The sequence below is a fragment of the Arachis ipaensis genome, chromosome B9, assembly GCF_059453495.1.
Source record: "Arachis ipaensis isolate K30076 ecotype BB chromosome B9, ASM5945349v1, whole genome shotgun sequence".
NCBI classification, from domain to species: domain Eukaryota; kingdom Viridiplantae; phylum Streptophyta; class Magnoliopsida; order Fabales; family Fabaceae; genus Arachis; species Arachis ipaensis.
In genome coordinates, this window is record NC_142444.1 from 528,619 (window position 1) to 545,061 (window position 16,443).

Sequence of the window (16,443 nt, forward strand, 5' to 3'; positions counted from 1 at the left end):
AAAATTTGAAAAGAAGGTAATTGTTCAATAACTTAACCAATAATTATTAGATGATTAGTAATATATTTCTCATCCTTTACTACATTTTAAATTCACAAATATAAAATAATTTTCGATTAGATCGACATATAAATAATTTTTTATGTGTCTTTTGATAAATAAATTGATTTGATGTTTCAGTTAAGATATCCAAGAGGGAAAAAGCATACAAAATAAAAATTATCATGATCGATCTATAATATATAATTTTATAAATTTTGGGATGAAAATCAAATTTATTTCTGACTTTTTTGTTATTAAAATCATATTTAACGCTCACAAACATTTTAAAATCATCCTCCCCTCCATTAACGAATTTTTTCAAATATTTTTACCCTTTAGATTGTTACCAGTAGTTTGATGCCTTTAGTGAATAAAAAATTAAGTTTTTTTTTTTTATAACTGATTGGAGAGATAGAGATTAAATCAAAATCTCACCACCAACCAAAATAATAGAACGCCTGTTAGGATTCCAGAGGTTGCAGTGCAGTCATGGCTTTGGAGAGCTCAAGGTCGTCACGGAGTCGTTCGTCTGCGCAGAAGATGGAGCTTCTTTGTGGACATGGTGAGAGACCTGTACTGCGAATTTCGGGAACGAAAAACAACCCTGATCAACGATTTTGGGGCTGCGTCTACTATGATGTGCGTTTTTGGATTTTTGTTCTTGATTGATTGTATGTTTTGTTTATGGAGACTGACTATGGTGGGATCCGGTAGATTAAAGAAGAGTGTCAGTTTTTCCGTTGGGCATACCCAGAAGCTGAAATTGAAGATCCGCAGGTTGCGAGGTTGAAGAGGAAAGTTGCAGCCTTAAAAGCAAAAGTGAGGGACTTTGAGTGAAAGTTGAAGGTTGCTGCAGTGTTTGGCATGGTTGGTTATTTTTTTTCTGGTTGCAGATTTTGTTGAATCAATAGCAGGGGCTACCTTATGTAATGCCTCTAAAAATGGTTTGATGAAATCAGGGGAGAAAATAGGAAGCTTTTAGTTAGGATGTATTTAGACTTTAATGAAATTGTGTTATTACCTGAGCATTTTTGTTTGAATGAAATTGAGTTTTGTAACTTGACATGTATTCTGTTAATGAAAATCTATTGTTGTGGTTGGACAGAGTTTGTGTTAATGAGTTTGGTTTTTGTAGATTGGTCAAAAATTATGTAAGTGAAATTGTGTATCTGTAATTTGACAAGAAATTGACAATGAAACTGGATATGGTAATCTGGAATTGTTACTTAAGAATTGTGTCAACGAAATTGGTATACCATAACTTGCTTTAATAATGTATAATATGCAATATGCAATATGAATTAACATCAAAGAGCACTACAAGCACATTTATTAAAACACAACTATGTCAAATTCATTAATAAGCATATCTAAACAACAACAAAAGATGAAAACTTCAGTCACCATCAAATTCATTAGTTGATAGTTGGACCCAGAACAAAATATTATCTAGTTAAAGAAAAATAACAACAAAAGATGAAAACTTCAGTCACCACAAATCTAGAGCAACTCTATTGCTATCTAAACAACAATAAACATAAACAGTATGTAATAAGTTTCAGCCAAAATAAAGTCTCACAAACATAGAGTATAATCAACTCAGCACTACATTAACATAACAACATCTTAAATGATCTCAAATTTTTAAAGTTTTCCCCAAGTTCTTGGAGGAAGTTTTGCCATCAACCTCAAGTTTCTTGGAGACACATGTAGTGCAATGTTGTGATTGATGGAGACATTCTTGACTGGTTGGCTTGAGTTAGATGCATCCTTCTCGTTAGGCACTAGTGGTGATTGTGTTGAGTTTCTAAAGGGCTTTATCTTGAGCTTACGGTGGAGAGTAGCTACTGTTGGTGTGTTAGGCCTAGATGATGGTGATGTGGGCTTGGACTTGGGTTGGGATGACTTAGACCTGGTTGTGGGTGATGTGCTGGTGGATGGTTGGAGTTGTGATGATGATTTTTGTTGCAGATTGGACCTCTTCCTCCTTCTAGTAGCAGATTGGACAGCAGGCTGTAATGATGACTTAGACTTGATTGTGAGTATTGAAGATGAACTCTTCCTCCCTCCATTGGTTTTCTTGACATTAGGTTGCTTAGGTGGTTGGGCCTGAAATACAGCAAACATTACATTTAATCAACCATTGCAATATAACCCTAACATGCATATTGTAAATACACTTACAGGGAGGAGTGGCTTCTTGCATCCTCCCCTCTTGTGGTCTGATTCACTACAGTTTGAGCACCTCTGAATCTGGCCCTCCTAGACAAGTAAGACTGGTTTCTATCCTCAGCTTCATCAGGTCCTCTATTTCTCTTTTTCACTGGTCTGTGGCTAGGCTTCCGATAGGGTGGTAGCATCACATCATCAAAGTCAGTCTTCTCCCATGAATCTGAGCCATTTAGAGGGTTGATTACCGAATCATAGCACCTGACATTGGCCTCTTTCTTGTAGCAGTCATCAACATATGCATTCATATCAAGACCTTTAAAGTTGATGCAGCCGATGGCATGTGTGCATGGAATGCCACTGAGCTGCCACTTCCTACAAGAACACTCACGAGCAGACAAATCATCAGCATATTTGTCTAACCTATTTACAACCTCATATGTCTGAGTAGCAGACTAATAAGGCATCCACTCACTAGCTGACCTGCCCTTCCTCTCTACCTTCTTCCTAATTCGAGGTAAAATTGTACCATTAAACTTTTAAATTCTTTCTCTATTAACAGCTCATCTACTAATAAAATTAATCCTAATTTCTTCCAACATAGTAATAGTAGGCTTTTTCTTGGACTCTACTATTGCACCATTAAAGCTTTCACGCATGTTTATAAGAGTGTCGCATTTAGAATGAAAGTTAAACCTGGACCTGCTCCAAAATCTAGGAGGAATAACATTCAGATGCCTGTGAGCCTCCACATTGACCTTTCGGATGACTGCCATCTCTCTCTCCTACTCCTTTCAGTGTGTAGCCTTTGCACACCTCCACATCAATTACTTCAAATGCAGTTCAGGAAAATTTTTTCTGAAGTTGTTGTACATATGGCAGACACAAAACCTGTAGTCTACACCTGGGATGACTTCGTCAAAAGCGGGCATAGACCCTAACAAAGGAGGTAAATAGTTGTGTTATAACAATATTATTAATCAGTTAAATGATTCAATAAATAGAAGTTAACACAATAATTGTTTACCTTCTACTGATCAGATATGAAGGTTGATTTACCAATTGTCTCAGACCCAAAATCATCAATTAGCAGCTGGAGAAACCATTTCCAGGTGTCTTTAGTCTCTGACTCGATGATGGCATACGCAATTGGAAGCATTTGATCATTAGGGTCTCAACCTATCCTAGTCAACAACTGCCCCCCCCCCCTGAGGTATCTTGAGAAAACAGTTATCCAATCCAATAAATCTCCTATAGTGAAAAAAGCACTTTTTACAAGTATCTAAACATACATATATTCTTTGAAATATGCAGAAGTTGTTCAATGAAGAGTGCTGCACCTCAATCTCAAAATCAGGGGACCTTTGTACCTTGAGCTTCACTGTTAATCCTAGATTAGCCCGTAACAACTCTGAGCAGTAATTAGTGATCCTCTTATACTGCTTCTTATAAGTTCCTTGTATTTCATCCAATGCAGCTTGTCTTGACCTAGCTGTCATTGACGTTGTCACAGTCATATTTTACTTCCTTTGTGTCTTGTTCACCAATTCCTTTATCTTCACCTTTGAGTTATGTTCCATTCTTCTTAAAAACTCTACTCAACCACGAAGTATGCATTATCACAACCCTATGTAACTGACCACAAGTATGCTTAAGGTTCATAGACAAGTTGTTTCCTCAATCATTTTTGTAGCATATAACCAAAAAAGGACAACCCGACTAACAAACAGCCCTCACTCTAACCAAGTCAAGCTTGGCATACCTGATCCCCCTTCTTGTTTGTACTGCATATGCTGTTACAATATCTTTAAATTCCTCTCTTGAAGTAAATACAGTTTTCACCTCTCACTTATAACTCGTCATGTCTTTAACATCCTTATGAATTGGATACCTCCTTGTTTCATAGTTATCTTCCTCTTGTCTATCCTCCTTATCTGAACCACCACCAACTTCATAATCCAAATCTATTTCATCACTATTGAAGTCTTCTTCATCACTAAAATCACCATTCATAACTCCTTGTCCTTTATCAACCTGATCACCATCTTTAGCACTTGTCAGTTCTTCAAACCCACTCTCATCATCATACTCCTCTTCATTATCTGTAAAATGAACGTCATCGGCACTGTCAACCTCAAGATTAGACAGAATAACTCCTCATCATCGCCATCATCATCACTATTTGATTCATCTCGTGCATTTTCGGTAGCCCCATGTGGGTGCAAGTTATCTCCTTCATTAACTTGTTTCACATTATCATTTTTCACCTGTTGACCTTGTTCACCCTCATAAACTACCAACTGATTCCTAGGATTTTCCTCTATTTTGCCTCCAACATCAATATACTCAACTTCAGGAAAATCGTCAGCATCCTCAACCTCATGCACCACAAACATCTCAACATGACTCCTCAACTCTGCTATTCTACACATCTCAAGTGCATCTCTATCAGCAGCAAATAACTTCAGATCTTTCTCTAACCATTCAGTTGTTGGATCTTTATATCACAAAGCTGATATATTCTTCTTTGTGTACTTTGTCTGGCATTAACTTCAGAAAAGGAGCTTAGGAATATTTTTGAATTACAACGTATGTCCCTTCCCTCTACTCTAAATGGTTTTTGGAATCCCCCATCTATTGGTACTTTTAAAATTAATTGTGATGCTAGTTATTTTGGTTCGGGTGATAGTGTTGGTTTTGCTTATGTTATTAGAGATTGTAATGGGAGCTGGCAAAGGGGGTGTTTGGGAATGATTGAGAGTAATAGTATTCTTCAAGGAGAATTGTTTGCTATTTGGAGAGGATATCTCTTAGCTTGGGATGTGGGTCAACGAGATGTTATTTGTGAGACGGATTGTGTGGAAGCATTTAATCTTGTTACTCAAGATGGTTTTGGGTTTATTGATCCACTGGTGCTCAAAATAAGAGATATCATGCATTGGAATTGGCAGGTTGACTTTCGTTTGATTATGAGAGATGCAAACACGGTGGCAGATACTATGGCAAAGATGGCGATGAAGTTACAACTTTCGCATGTGGAGCTTCTTTCACCTTGGGAGGAGTTTAAGAGTAGTCTTGAATGGGACTGTCCCTCTGTTTAGGCAGTTCCTTATTTTGTTTGTTTTGTTTTTCTTTGTTTAATTTATTTCAGTCACAAAAAAAAAAACTGCCTTAACTCTGCATATGCCTCAATTACAGACCAGCAATCACTCTCAATGTCTTCAATGAGTGTCTTTTGTCCCCATATATACTGCAATATCCCATTATCATATCCAAATCGACCCCATGGTAGACACTTAGATTAAAGCTTCACATCCCCTAAAACGAAAAAACAAAAAACTTTAAATCAAATGCTAGCAGTTTTAGAAAAATAACGGAATCCATTACAATATTATTACGTTCAAGCTCCACAAAACCAAAACCAATGGTGCATACATACCTGAATCGAGATGACAACAGCAGAACGGCCTCCTTCCACACCCTTGCTAACGTAGTCCAAATGCAGTAACGATACTCTTCAGGTGACGATGAACCTCTGTTAGGGCATCATTGAAGGTGAAACATCAGTTTTCTATTGTGTAATGTAAATGAGACACTGAATACCTTTCGCAAGAATGAAAACGAAGCGTTAAAAACTTCAGGGGTAAAAGTGTCTGAAAAATTCGTTAATTGAGGGGAAGATGATTTTAAAGTGTTTGTAAAAGTTGAGAGTGATTTTAATAACAAAAAAAAGTCGGGGATGAATTTGATTTTTATCCCAAACTTTAGAGAGGAAAAAAGTATTTAACCCATTTAATAACTATACACAATTATGGGCCGTTGGCCCCGATATTCACCGAAAAAAAAAAACTATACACAATTAAAATTTGAAAAGAAGGTAAATGTTTAATAACTTAACCAATAATTATTAGATTATTAGTAACATATTTCTCATCGTTTACTACATTTTGAATTCACAAATATAAAATAATTTCCGATTAGATCGACATTTAAATAATTTCTCATGTGTCTTTTGATAAGAGGGAAAAAGCATACAAAATAAAAGTTATCATGATCTATGATATATAGTTTCATAATCTTAGTTTTAATTACTTTGAATTTTATAATTTAATAGAATATTCAATTCAATTATTTTATTTAATTAAAAAAATTCAATAAAAAATTTCTAGTATAAAACAAATTATCAATCAATTCTCTAATTTCATTTTTTCATTTCAAAAAGTCATACTAGAAAATATATTCTATGAATGCCCTATCCAATAATCTGAAGATAATGATCTTCAGAGTATTTAACTCATAAATTTTATTTTATTTTATTTTTTCCAAAAGCTATTTGAAGATTTTGAGGAAAAAAAAGGGGAGAGGTTAAAGAAGGATTGTTCTAATAGGTGCAGCCCATTTTATTAAGTGCAATTGCAATTTTTTTTTTTTTTATATCAATCTTGAACAAATATCACTAGTTTAATTAGCTCCGTATGTATATCTGTTAGTAAAAATTGAATTGAAATAGAGAATTTATTTGTAAGTATATATTAATGAGGTGGATAATAGAATAGAAAGTAAATCAACAAAGATAATATATTGAGAGTCTAATTTAACAATTTTTTTTAATAGAGCTTTAAGTACTTGAAAATGACAATGAGAACTAAATTAAGCCTGAAGCAATTTACCAACAAATTGACTCATCAACATTTATAGTGTTATATGAAAATAAGAACAGTTAATTTACACATTTATTCTTTCATTCATATTCATCAAGACTCTAAAAGAAGAAAACGTTATAAAGAGAAAAACACATGGTGGGATTAATTAAGGCACGCACAAGAGTGCCACTTGAGGATGTCGAGTAAATAATGCACAATATTAGTTTTTTAGTTGAAAAATTAAGTTTATTTATGTCAACTTATGCATTCATATCTGATCTGTCATATATATGTATGTTGTTTATCCCTTAATATAACTCCTATATATCATATTGGAAGTAGTGGAACAAAAGTGGTAAAAGTGTTATTTAACATTTTATATATAGTCCTAGCGGCTAGCAATTAGCATAGCATACAAATAAAAATGTCAACTTTGGTTGGTCATCATGTGCAAAGTAATTGGTTATGGAATCAACGGGTAATTGGTTCAAAACTCGAATCAAACCGATGATTTTTATTAGTAATTGGTTCAGATATCGATTTTGGGGTGCGGAATCCGAACCAACCTGCGAATCCAATTATATATTAATTAAATAAAAAAATAAAAATATATATATATGACTTTTTCATTAGATAATGGTTATTCATTATTAATATGTTTGGATTTTAATGAGTTTAGTTTTTAATGTATTTGGTATTTAACATGTTTTGATTATTTCTATTGATGCTACATGTTTTTGGTGACTATTGATGCTACATGTTTATTGTACTTGTTGAATTTTTAAGATAAAAATTTAGTTTTTTTTTTTATGAATTTCAAAGTCATCGGGTATCCAATTATCCGAACCGAATCAATCCGTTCTTAATCGGTTTGATTTGGTTCGGATACATATACAAAAAAATACAAATCCAAACCAAACCGAACCAATTACATTTTGATTGGTTCGATTCTAATTTTACCATAAACTTAAACCAAACCGACCCGTACTCACTCCTATCTCTAATTAACAGCAGTTCAGCACTCAACAAGTTCCAATAACACAAATAAAAGAGTATACTCATAAGTTATAAAAATGAGGTGCACCATTTAACTGTATTTTTGTTGTCCGTAACAAATAATAAATATAATGCAAAAGAAAATTGCAAACTCTTCATAATAACGTCCATAATTGTATATCACCATCGTGGAGCCCCAACACTAAGACAAGCTATATAGAGATTGAACCAATATCCCTTTCATGGCTCCAATAGTCAACACCAATATTTGGAAAAATTACTACCTTAATGAATGACTTCTCCCCTACCAATCCGGCGATAATGAGCATAATAATCCCCCTTTGGCTGCTCTTAAAAGAATACGGTTCTTATGTACATAAATCTTAAAAACCATACTATTGTTATTAAGGTACCCTCTTGCATAAATATGGGAAAAAATACATCTTTTATTGAATCTTACTTCTCTTTCTTTTATAGATATATTGTGTATCAATTATTGTTTTCAACAAATTTAAGCAAAGGAAATGAGTGGTTGCCTTTTGTTATGTTTAGACATCTATGTCCCTGGCCTACTTATGAGTGGCCATAAACTTGCTTGAAAGACTTGTGTTATGAGATAGTTAGTAAACAAGATCATTGAGAGAGAAAGCACACATATCATTCTTGCTTTGGTTTTTGCAGCAGTTGAACTAAAACCCCTCCTTAAACAACTTCAAGGTCCACCTTCACAAACCTAACCAAAATCCACTCATAATTTCTTTTCAATCTTTTAGAGTTCTGATTATCCAAGCCATGGATACAGATGAATTCAGTTTCCCTAGAATCAGTGATACTCATGCACATGCCATTGATTCACCTCCTTTGTGGAATCTATCACCAGCAGCATCTCCTAATCCATACCAAAGAAACAAAGGAGAAGAAGATTGTGATTTCTTTGGAGCAAAACTGATATCTCAGGTTCAGAGGAAGAGCTTCTCATCAGTTGAGACCAGAATTCAACAACGAACTTTGTTGGATGATGATGAGGAAGAAGAGAAAATGGACTTGTTGTGGGAGGATTTCAATGAGGAGTTGATGTGTTCTTCAACAACTGGTTCTTCTGCTACATCTTCTTCAAGAGAAGTTGTTGAATTCAGATGTGCTACTCCAGCTTCATCAAGATTTGCCAATAATAATAATAACAATAATAATGGTGCACTAGTTCCAGCAGCTAAGAATATCAATAGGCCTAGCATGGTGGTGATTGTGAAGGTCTTGAAGAAGCTCTTCTCTGTTAACAACTATCAAAAGCAACCAAGAAGGAGAGTAAGATAATGATCCTTTTCCTGTAGTGATTTATGTCAATCAGGTATAAAATTAGAAAGGCTTTTATTAGTCTATGGTGAGGGGCTTAATCCTTATCACTAGAGAGCTATGCCTCATCAAATGCAATGTAGATATAAATTATAGAGAGAATTTTCTTTCATTCATTGTTACATGTCACATATGTTCCTATTGGTTCTGTTCTAATCTTTTTTAGCCAAGCCAATTAGATGAAGTTTTAGGCTTTTAAAGTGGCACTATAATCTTCTTGTTTTGCTAGAGGAAGGAAAATAAGCACAATAATCTAATTTCCATTATTCATTTTTTGTTTATTATTATGATAAATCCTTTTTCCCCCTATCATTCCTTGCATTATTGTATGAACATGATAGCTGGAAACAGGACACTTTACCTGCCTATTGGACCAAGCTTGTCCATGGGCTCTACATTTTGTTTTAATCCTATTTTGTATAGTATATGCATCAAATTTGAACACTTTACCTCCAAAATTGTATCAACTAATGCCAATTTCCACCCACAGTTGAGGATTTATATTAAATGCTTTTACATAGTTGGTTTTCACTTTAATTGGATGCATGGACAGAGAAAGGTTGTGAGCAGAATTTGATATTAAAAGTAGATAGTTGTAAAATAAAGCAAACAATGTTCTTAATCTGTGTAGGTTTCTTATAGAGATAGAAGGAATGATACATTGTTATAGCCTGAAGAAATGTAATTAATAATATCAAAAGCAGCAGGGTTAGGTTTCTGTTTCAACAATATCAAAAGTTTAAAATGGTGATGCCTAACACATGCTCTCATATGTAAGGGTTGGAATAGGTCCAAAAGCAAAAAGGAATGTTACATAACAAATATTTATTTATAAAATATAGATGAGGAGAAAGTTATAAGTAAACAAAAGGAGTCACACTATATATATCAGGTTCTAAATGAGAAATAGAACATGTATTTGATCCTTGTATTTTATTTATAAAATTCTATGACTCCGAAAACAGAAAGAGTACGGCAAACAACTTGGTAAGTGGTGAATCCAGAGTCTTTGCATAGCTTCCCAAATTCTTCCTCTGTTCTCTCCTTGCCTCCAGCATGAAGCAACATTGAATTGTCAACAACAGAGACAAGCTTAGAGGCATTGCTTGAATCTGGTTCTTCAGGCATGATCATCTCAAAGATAATCACTTTCCCATTCTCTTCAAGTGCTTTATAACAGTTTTTCAGCACTGTTACACACTTCTCATCTGACCAATTATGACAAACAGCCTGCCACAATTTTATCATTAGCATGTTTCATCATCGTGATTTATCAAAATAAAGCTTTTACTTAAAATACCTTAATCATGATGGCATCCCCCTTTGGAATGGTTTCATGCATGTTTCCTCCAATGTGCACAATACCTTGAGACATAAAATGAAAGGTTATATGTGCTTAATTGAGATCCATGCTAAGAAGGAAGAATATAATAATGAATAGAGTCCTGCTAGGGAGACAATGGAGAATAACCATCCAGATACTAGGGATAATAAACATCTCATATCATAAATCCTAAAAGCTTAAACTGATTTTGGGGTTCAACAAGGATCGGACTCTTGACCTTTCGAATCTAAAGCTCTAATACCATGTCATGATACTACTCATCCCAAAAGCTTATGCTGATGAAAGAAGGTAACATTAATGATTATATCTAATATTTCCTAAATTTTCATTGTACGCATTGTACAAATATTCCATTGGCTCCTCATACTTTCCCTAATGAATAATATACCTGGATAGGGTGTGGCATGTTGAATGACTTGAGGCAAATCAAAGTTAATACCCTTAATATTAGGGTACTTGGAGAAGATCATTTTGAGGCAGTGTCCAGTACCACCTCCAACATCAACCAGCGTTGACACTCCTTCAAATCCATCATATGCTTCCAAGTATTTCTTCATATGTGTGGCAGACATTCCTGCCATTGCTTTGTTGAAAGTGTCACTCAGTTCTGCATCCTTCTCCATGTACTCCCACACTGACATCCGATTAACCTTCTTGAAAACATCTATTCCTCCATCAACAATTGCATCCTTAATGTTTACCCTAATTAATTAAAATTCAATAATATATTAGTGCAGCTCAATCAGATTAATTAATTAAAGAGAAATGATAGGGGCATGAGAATTTATTGCTTTTGGCCATCACTTAACTATCAACTCAATTTCGTTAGTCTGATTCTTTTAGTCTAGTAATTCAACAACATATTTTACCCCATACTCTTAAAAACAATAAGTTCTATCGACCCTCTAGCATTTCTCTTAATTAAATTACTCACTCACCAAACCCTTGTTAGAGCTGGGTGGCAGTTGAGATTTGAGAAAAAAGCTAGATTATGACTCTGATTTTTGAGAAAATATTTAGCAGCATGTGAGAGACTATAAAGCCTCTCAACCTTGTCGCCGTCGACGACGACGACACTCGAATTGAGAAGTGAGAAACTGGCAAGCACACGAAGCATTCTGTCCAGCCTGCTGTGGAGTTGAGGGTGCTGTGAAGGAAGCTTTGAAGCGATTTCGGAAACTGATGAGTATGCACCGTTGGTGGCTAACTCAGACAATATGTCAAACAGGTTGAGTTCAACAGCAGCATTCAATATGAAAGGGAACACTTGAAAAGTTGACAACAACAACGCATACATGCATGCATCGTCGTCATCATATTCTTCTTCCTTTCTTGCTGATGAACTCATCATTTGCTTTAATCAGTTTTCTTCAGGCAAGACACTGCAGCTGTGTGTTTGTGAACATTTCTTTTGTATATTTTTCATTTTACAAGATAAAAATATCTCTTATATACTTTATAAAAAGAAGAAATACGTGTGCATAATAAATTCTGCAAATAAAGGCACATTCATTGTTTATTCTATTTTTCTTTCTTAAAACATGAATTTCTTCATGGGATTAGTTTAGTTAATGCTGCTACGTTTGAAGACGTACGAAAAGGGATCAGTTGACGCAGCAATTTTTGTCATATGCAGGATTTTGTTACAGTCTTACGTATAGGTTCCAAGAATTTTTCCTTCCTATATGTTGATCTTTTAGTTTTGTTATATTTCTCCACTCATGTTTCTAGATGATTGCTAAAGGTGCAGCTTTAATTTCGACTTTATTGATTTAATGATAAATCAATATGTATTTTTCTAAACAATATAATAATGTTTCGCCAACTACTCAATCAAAAAACTACTAGATATGTATAAGGAGAAAGAGAGAAAGAGAGAGGAGTGTATTTGACTATTTGTATTTTGTAATGAAAAAAAATATGATCTGTGGGTAATTTATGAAGAATGCTAAGGAGCAGCAGAATTTGTGATGTATAGTCATTAATTAGTTATTATCAATATTTTTAATGGTATAAAATTACCTTTTTTTTATAGTTAAATGCTGACCAAATTTTAATAAAAGTATTGACTTTCTAGACTTTCTCTTCTATGGAACTAATTCAATTTTTATGTGTATAAAGTTAGTTTAAATATTTTGAGGTTAAAATGTAAACATTTAAATTTATTTTATAATAAAAAATAATAACTTTTTCTAAAAATTTGGAATTGGAAAAAGGTTAGTTTCTTCCGATGGCAACTTGCTCAAATCATTAAAATATAATCTGACCAGTATCCACAACTCCACCCAAGGTTCTTCGTTCTTTTTTTGGCACATGTCATATTCAAAAGTGCTAAACAACTTACTTTTTTAAATGATTTAGAATTAAACATAAAAAATAATATAATACATGAGTATTTGTAATTCTTTTAGCAATATATGAAGTTCATTGGCTAAATAATGTGTCGCAAAATAATAAAAAATTATAAATGTTCTATAAGCTTAACTTTTGTGCATATTTCATTATAAGTTTATATATATTTCAGAATATATGTATATAGCTTTTCACGATGCAAAGTTCCGGCGCCGGCGCCGGGGAAGGGGAAAAAAATGAAAAGACAGGACGGGGGAATGATCCAGTGATATCAGTGTATATCAATCTAGCTTAGCTTGTGAAGGTGGGGAAGTGTGAGAAGTGAGAACTCATCATCAAACAGAAAATTATTGAACAAAAGGAAATGTCAAGAATAACACATACAATCATATTTAGTTTTCTATTTCAAAATTCAAAACAAAACTTATACAATGCTATAAAGGAATCAAGATACAGGGGGAATTTTACACATGTATCAGCACACTGGATTAGTGATGGCAACATCAGGAACAGAAGCTAGCACCAGTTGGGGTTGAAGTACTGCTCCTGCTTCTCTAGCCTTTCTGCGTTCGCGCCTCATCCTGAAATACTCCCTCTTCCTTGCTCTATAGCTGTTCGGGTTCTCAGGTTGCACTTCTCGTGGGTAAACACTTACCTGAAGTAGAAGAAATCATAATAATTAAGCTTCAATTTGTACTCTATAATTTTTCTAAGTAACATAATCAAGGTGTAAAAGGCTTCACTTAACCTTTTTCCTGTCAGGCCCAAATTTCTCAAATTTCACAACTCCATCAATCAAGGAAAAGATGGTATAGTCTTTGCCAAGCCCCACATTCTTTCCTGCATGAAACTAAAAGTATTGTCCAAAACAAAATCAATACTTAGGTGACCCTGTATGGTCTTTTTTTTTCTCTTCTTCTTCAAAGTTATGGGATGCTACACATTTTATATTACTCGTAAATTTCTAAATGCCAAAAACATGGTAATGGTCAAATTTTTATATATAATCAAGCTTCAAAGTTTAAGGAAGCATGGTTTTGCAGTGGTAAGCAAGCTATAGTACTACCTATTCACTTATCATCTACTTAACACCATTGAAACTTGAAAGGTTCTGTATAAAATACAAATGTTTATGCAAGGAAGAAAGCAAACATAGCAAAAAAATGAAACATAATAAACACTATTAACTCCTCAGTGAGCTTAGGCAATAGAACAAACAGATAGAGTGCATATTAAAAAAACAGAGCATTAAAATTGGAATGAATAGTACCTTGGTACCACGTTGGCGAACGATGATGGAACCGGGTTTGGCGACTTGATCACCGTAAATCTTGACGCCGAGGCGCTGGCCGGGGGAATCACGGCCGTTCTTGGTGCTGCCAGCTCCCTTCTTGTGGGCGTTCTGGATGGTGAGAGGGAGAGGAGGCCGAATCTGAATGTGTGTGCGAGGGAGAGAAACAAAGGAGGGAAGCGGCGAAGCAGAAGCATAGGAAGAGGAAGACGACGACAGAGAAAGGCCTTTGAATGCTGTTGCAAGGTTGAAACTCACCGCCATGGTTCAGCCACAGGTTCTCTTCTATGTTCTCACCACACTGTACTATTACCTCACAATTCAAGACCAGAAGAAGAAGAAGAAGATAAGGAAAAGTTAAAATTACATCAAAGTCCATTCACTTTTGCTAAAATGACAACAAAAAAATTACAAATAAAACTTTAGTCAAACTTAAATTTTCATAGTTTCATACATTTCTAACTATCAAGCAAATAAAATATATAAGTATTTTAGTTAATGCATGTAATTTTCTAAATTATGTATTCTTTCCTAACATAATTTGTTACATTAATATTTTATAGAAAAGTATATGGAACCAAGAGGTTAGAGCTGTACATAGTCCGGTCCGGTCCGAAGACCCGGCCTGGTCCCGAACACTTTAGGGGCTAATTTAGTGTGATTTCATCGGGTCTAGGGCCGGGTAAGGGTCTCAAAGATAGACCCGGTCACTATTTCGGGTCGGGTCCGGGCCATAGCTCGGGTCACCCGAACTCGGCCCGGTGGCCCGATCATCATACACAATTAATATTTTGTATTATTAGTAATGGATGATGATTATTCTTATATAGAATTTAAATATTGTAAACCTTAATATTTTGTGTTATTAGTCATTTATAAGATTATAAGTTAATGTTTTATGTTTAAAATGCATAAGACTTTAGACAAATGCATAATATTGTGTTATTTGTATTGATTTAAATATTTGGTGTTAGACAATATTAGTATTGATTATGGTTACGCTATAATTTTAGAGAAGGGTTGGTTCTTGTTATATTTTTTTAAGTGAATTTTACTATGTGAATTGTGAAATAAAGGTTGGAGATTAGGTGATTTTTACATGCTAAAGACCCGATTTTTACCCGGTTTTCACCCGGCCCGAAGGTGCGTAGGTTTCATCGGGTCTAGGATCGGGTTATGGTCCAAAAATTAGACCCGGTCTATATTTCGGGTCGGGTCTGGGTTAAGCCAAACCCGGTGTGGCCCGGCCCATGTACACCCCTACAAGAGGTGATCGGCCAAAAAGTAAACAAGTTAACTAATTTATAATTATATTTAATTAATTTTATTTATTTTTAATTTATAATATTTGATATTAATTGTTTTTCACCCCAAATTAAAATTTTGAATGATACGTTAGAGAAATAGGGGTGGAAATCACAGAACTTCTAACAATCTCAATTATTAGTATATAAAAAAATTTATAAAATATATAAAAGAACATCCATTTAGTATGAAAAAGAAACATTCTGATACTTAGTAGAAGAAACATCCTAATGCCTAGCATAAGCACCATCCACGTAGAGGTTTTGAATTCATCCAGAGGCATTTGGCTGGTTTTTGATTGATACCCTCTTGGTTCCTAGCATTGTTGATATTTTATTATCAAATATTTTTTTAAAAATATTGGGCCAGCAGGAGGTATAATCCCCAAATATAGCCCAAAAAACATACTTTTTCTTTAGGGCCTTAGCCCCGTTTGTAAACAAAAAAAAAATTGACAAACGTCACTGACAAAATAATGAAAATATCACTCACAAATTATATTTTTTGAAGTTTTTTTAACAACACTTCATTGATGAATTATATTTTTTCACATACATGTAAAACACATCAATTAAGAAATAATTGTGAAAAACACTAAATAACCTCCAATAAAAAAGAAAAACTTAAATAATATCACTCCAAAATCCTGAAATAATATACCTAACTTATTAAAGACTTGAAGTCAAATTTGGTAGACCTATTTTTTCAAGAGTTTTATGATTCATATACTCATATTCTCTCATTTTTTTTAACTTATCATTCATTATTTCATGGTTTTGGATTATACATGAAATTTAAATGATCTGAATCACTTGAATACCACATTTATTTAATTTATTAATACTATCTTAAAAATAAAAAAATAATTGTTAAACCTTTTAACACATCTAATATATTAAAATGTATTAGAATTGTAATATTTATTTTATATTTTCTATAAAATAAAA

At 33.9% G+C, this 16,443-nt stretch overlaps 4 protein-coding genes across 4 annotated transcripts; 1 reads left to right on the plus strand and 3 right to left on the minus strand.

Annotated features, from left to right (window-relative positions):
- Window positions 1-1,686: 1,686 nt before the first annotated feature.
- LOC148543490 (uncharacterized) lies at window positions 1,687-2,519 on the minus strand. Its single transcript, XM_088498363.1, has 3 exons — window positions 2,337-2,519; window positions 2,221-2,295; window positions 1,687-2,151 (listed from the first exon to the last, which is right to left on the minus strand). Exons 1-3 carry the CDS (start codon window positions 2,517-2,519, stop codon window positions 1,687-1,689), a joined length of 723 nt encoding a protein of 240 aa, XP_088354489.1.
- A 5,722-nt stretch (window positions 2,520-8,241) lies between these two features.
- On the plus strand, window positions 8,242-9,711 carry LOC107642250 (uncharacterized). The gene has a single exon (XM_016345541.3). The coding sequence runs from the start codon at window positions 8,643-8,645 to the stop codon at window positions 9,162-9,164; it is 522 nt and encodes a 173-aa protein (XP_016201027.1). The 5' UTR covers window positions 8,242-8,642; the 3' UTR covers window positions 9,165-9,711.
- Window positions 9,712-10,011: 300 nt separating this feature from the next.
- Window positions 10,012-11,966, minus strand: LOC107642249 (isoliquiritigenin 2'-O-methyltransferase-like). Its single transcript, XM_016345540.3, has 4 exons — window positions 11,487-11,966; window positions 10,937-11,250; window positions 10,504-10,568; window positions 10,012-10,433 (listed from the first exon to the last, which is right to left on the minus strand). The coding sequence occupies exons 1-4, from the start codon at window positions 11,897-11,899 to the stop codon at window positions 10,137-10,139; spliced, it is 1,089 nt and encodes a 362-aa protein (XP_016201026.1). The 5' UTR covers window positions 11,900-11,966; the 3' UTR covers window positions 10,012-10,136.
- A 1,263-nt stretch (window positions 11,967-13,229) lies between these two features.
- On the minus strand, window positions 13,230-14,565 carry LOC107645029 (large ribosomal subunit protein bL27c). The gene is made up of 3 exons (XM_016349036.3): window positions 14,171-14,565; window positions 13,649-13,750; window positions 13,230-13,555 (listed from the first exon to the last, which is right to left on the minus strand). Exons 1-3 carry the CDS (start codon window positions 14,453-14,455, stop codon window positions 13,376-13,378), a joined length of 567 nt encoding a protein of 188 aa, XP_016204522.1. The 5' UTR covers window positions 14,456-14,565; the 3' UTR covers window positions 13,230-13,375.
- Between the last annotated feature and the right edge of the window lie 1,878 nt (window positions 14,566-16,443).

Excerpts from the sequence above, each read along its gene's own strand:
- LOC148543490 (XM_088498363.1), bottom strand. The coding sequence starts at position 2,519 with ATGAATGCATATGTTGATGACTGCTACAAGAAAGAGGCCAATGTCAGG. Across the intron at positions 2,296-2,336 it reads GAAATAGAGGACCTGATGAA|ATTCAGAGGTGCTCAAACTG; the intron begins GCTGAGGATAGA and ends TAGGAGGGCCAG. Across the intron at positions 2,152-2,220 it reads AGCCACTCCTCCCTGTAAGT|GCCCAACCACCTAAGCAACC; the intron begins GTATTTACAATA and ends GCTGTATTTCAG.
- LOC107642250 (XM_016345541.3), top strand. The coding sequence starts at position 8,643 with ATGGATACAGATGAATTCAGTTTCCCTAGAATCAGTGATACTCATGCA.
- LOC107642249 (XM_016345540.3), bottom strand. The coding sequence starts at position 11,899 with ATGATGAGTTCATCAGCAAGAAAGGAAGAAGAATATGATGACGACGAT. Across the intron at positions 10,569-10,936 it reads ACATGCCACACCCTATCCAG|GTATTGTGCACATTGGAGGA; the intron begins GTATATTATTCA and ends TTATGTCTCAAG. Across the intron at positions 10,434-10,503 it reads GGGATGCCATCATGATTAAG|GCTGTTTGTCATAATTGGTC; the intron begins GTATTTTAAGTA and ends AAATTGTGGCAG.
- LOC107645029 (XM_016349036.3), bottom strand. The coding sequence starts at position 14,455 with ATGGCGGTGAGTTTCAACCTTGCAACAGCATTCAAAGGCCTTTCTCTG. Across the intron at positions 13,751-14,170 it reads TTCGCCAACGTGGTACCAAG|TTTCATGCAGGAAAGAATGT; the intron begins GTACTATTCATT and ends CAATACTTTTAG. Across the intron at positions 13,556-13,648 it reads TTGGGCCTGACAGGAAAAAG|GTAAGTGTTTACCCACGAGA; the intron begins GTTAAGTGAAGC and ends CTTCTACTTCAG.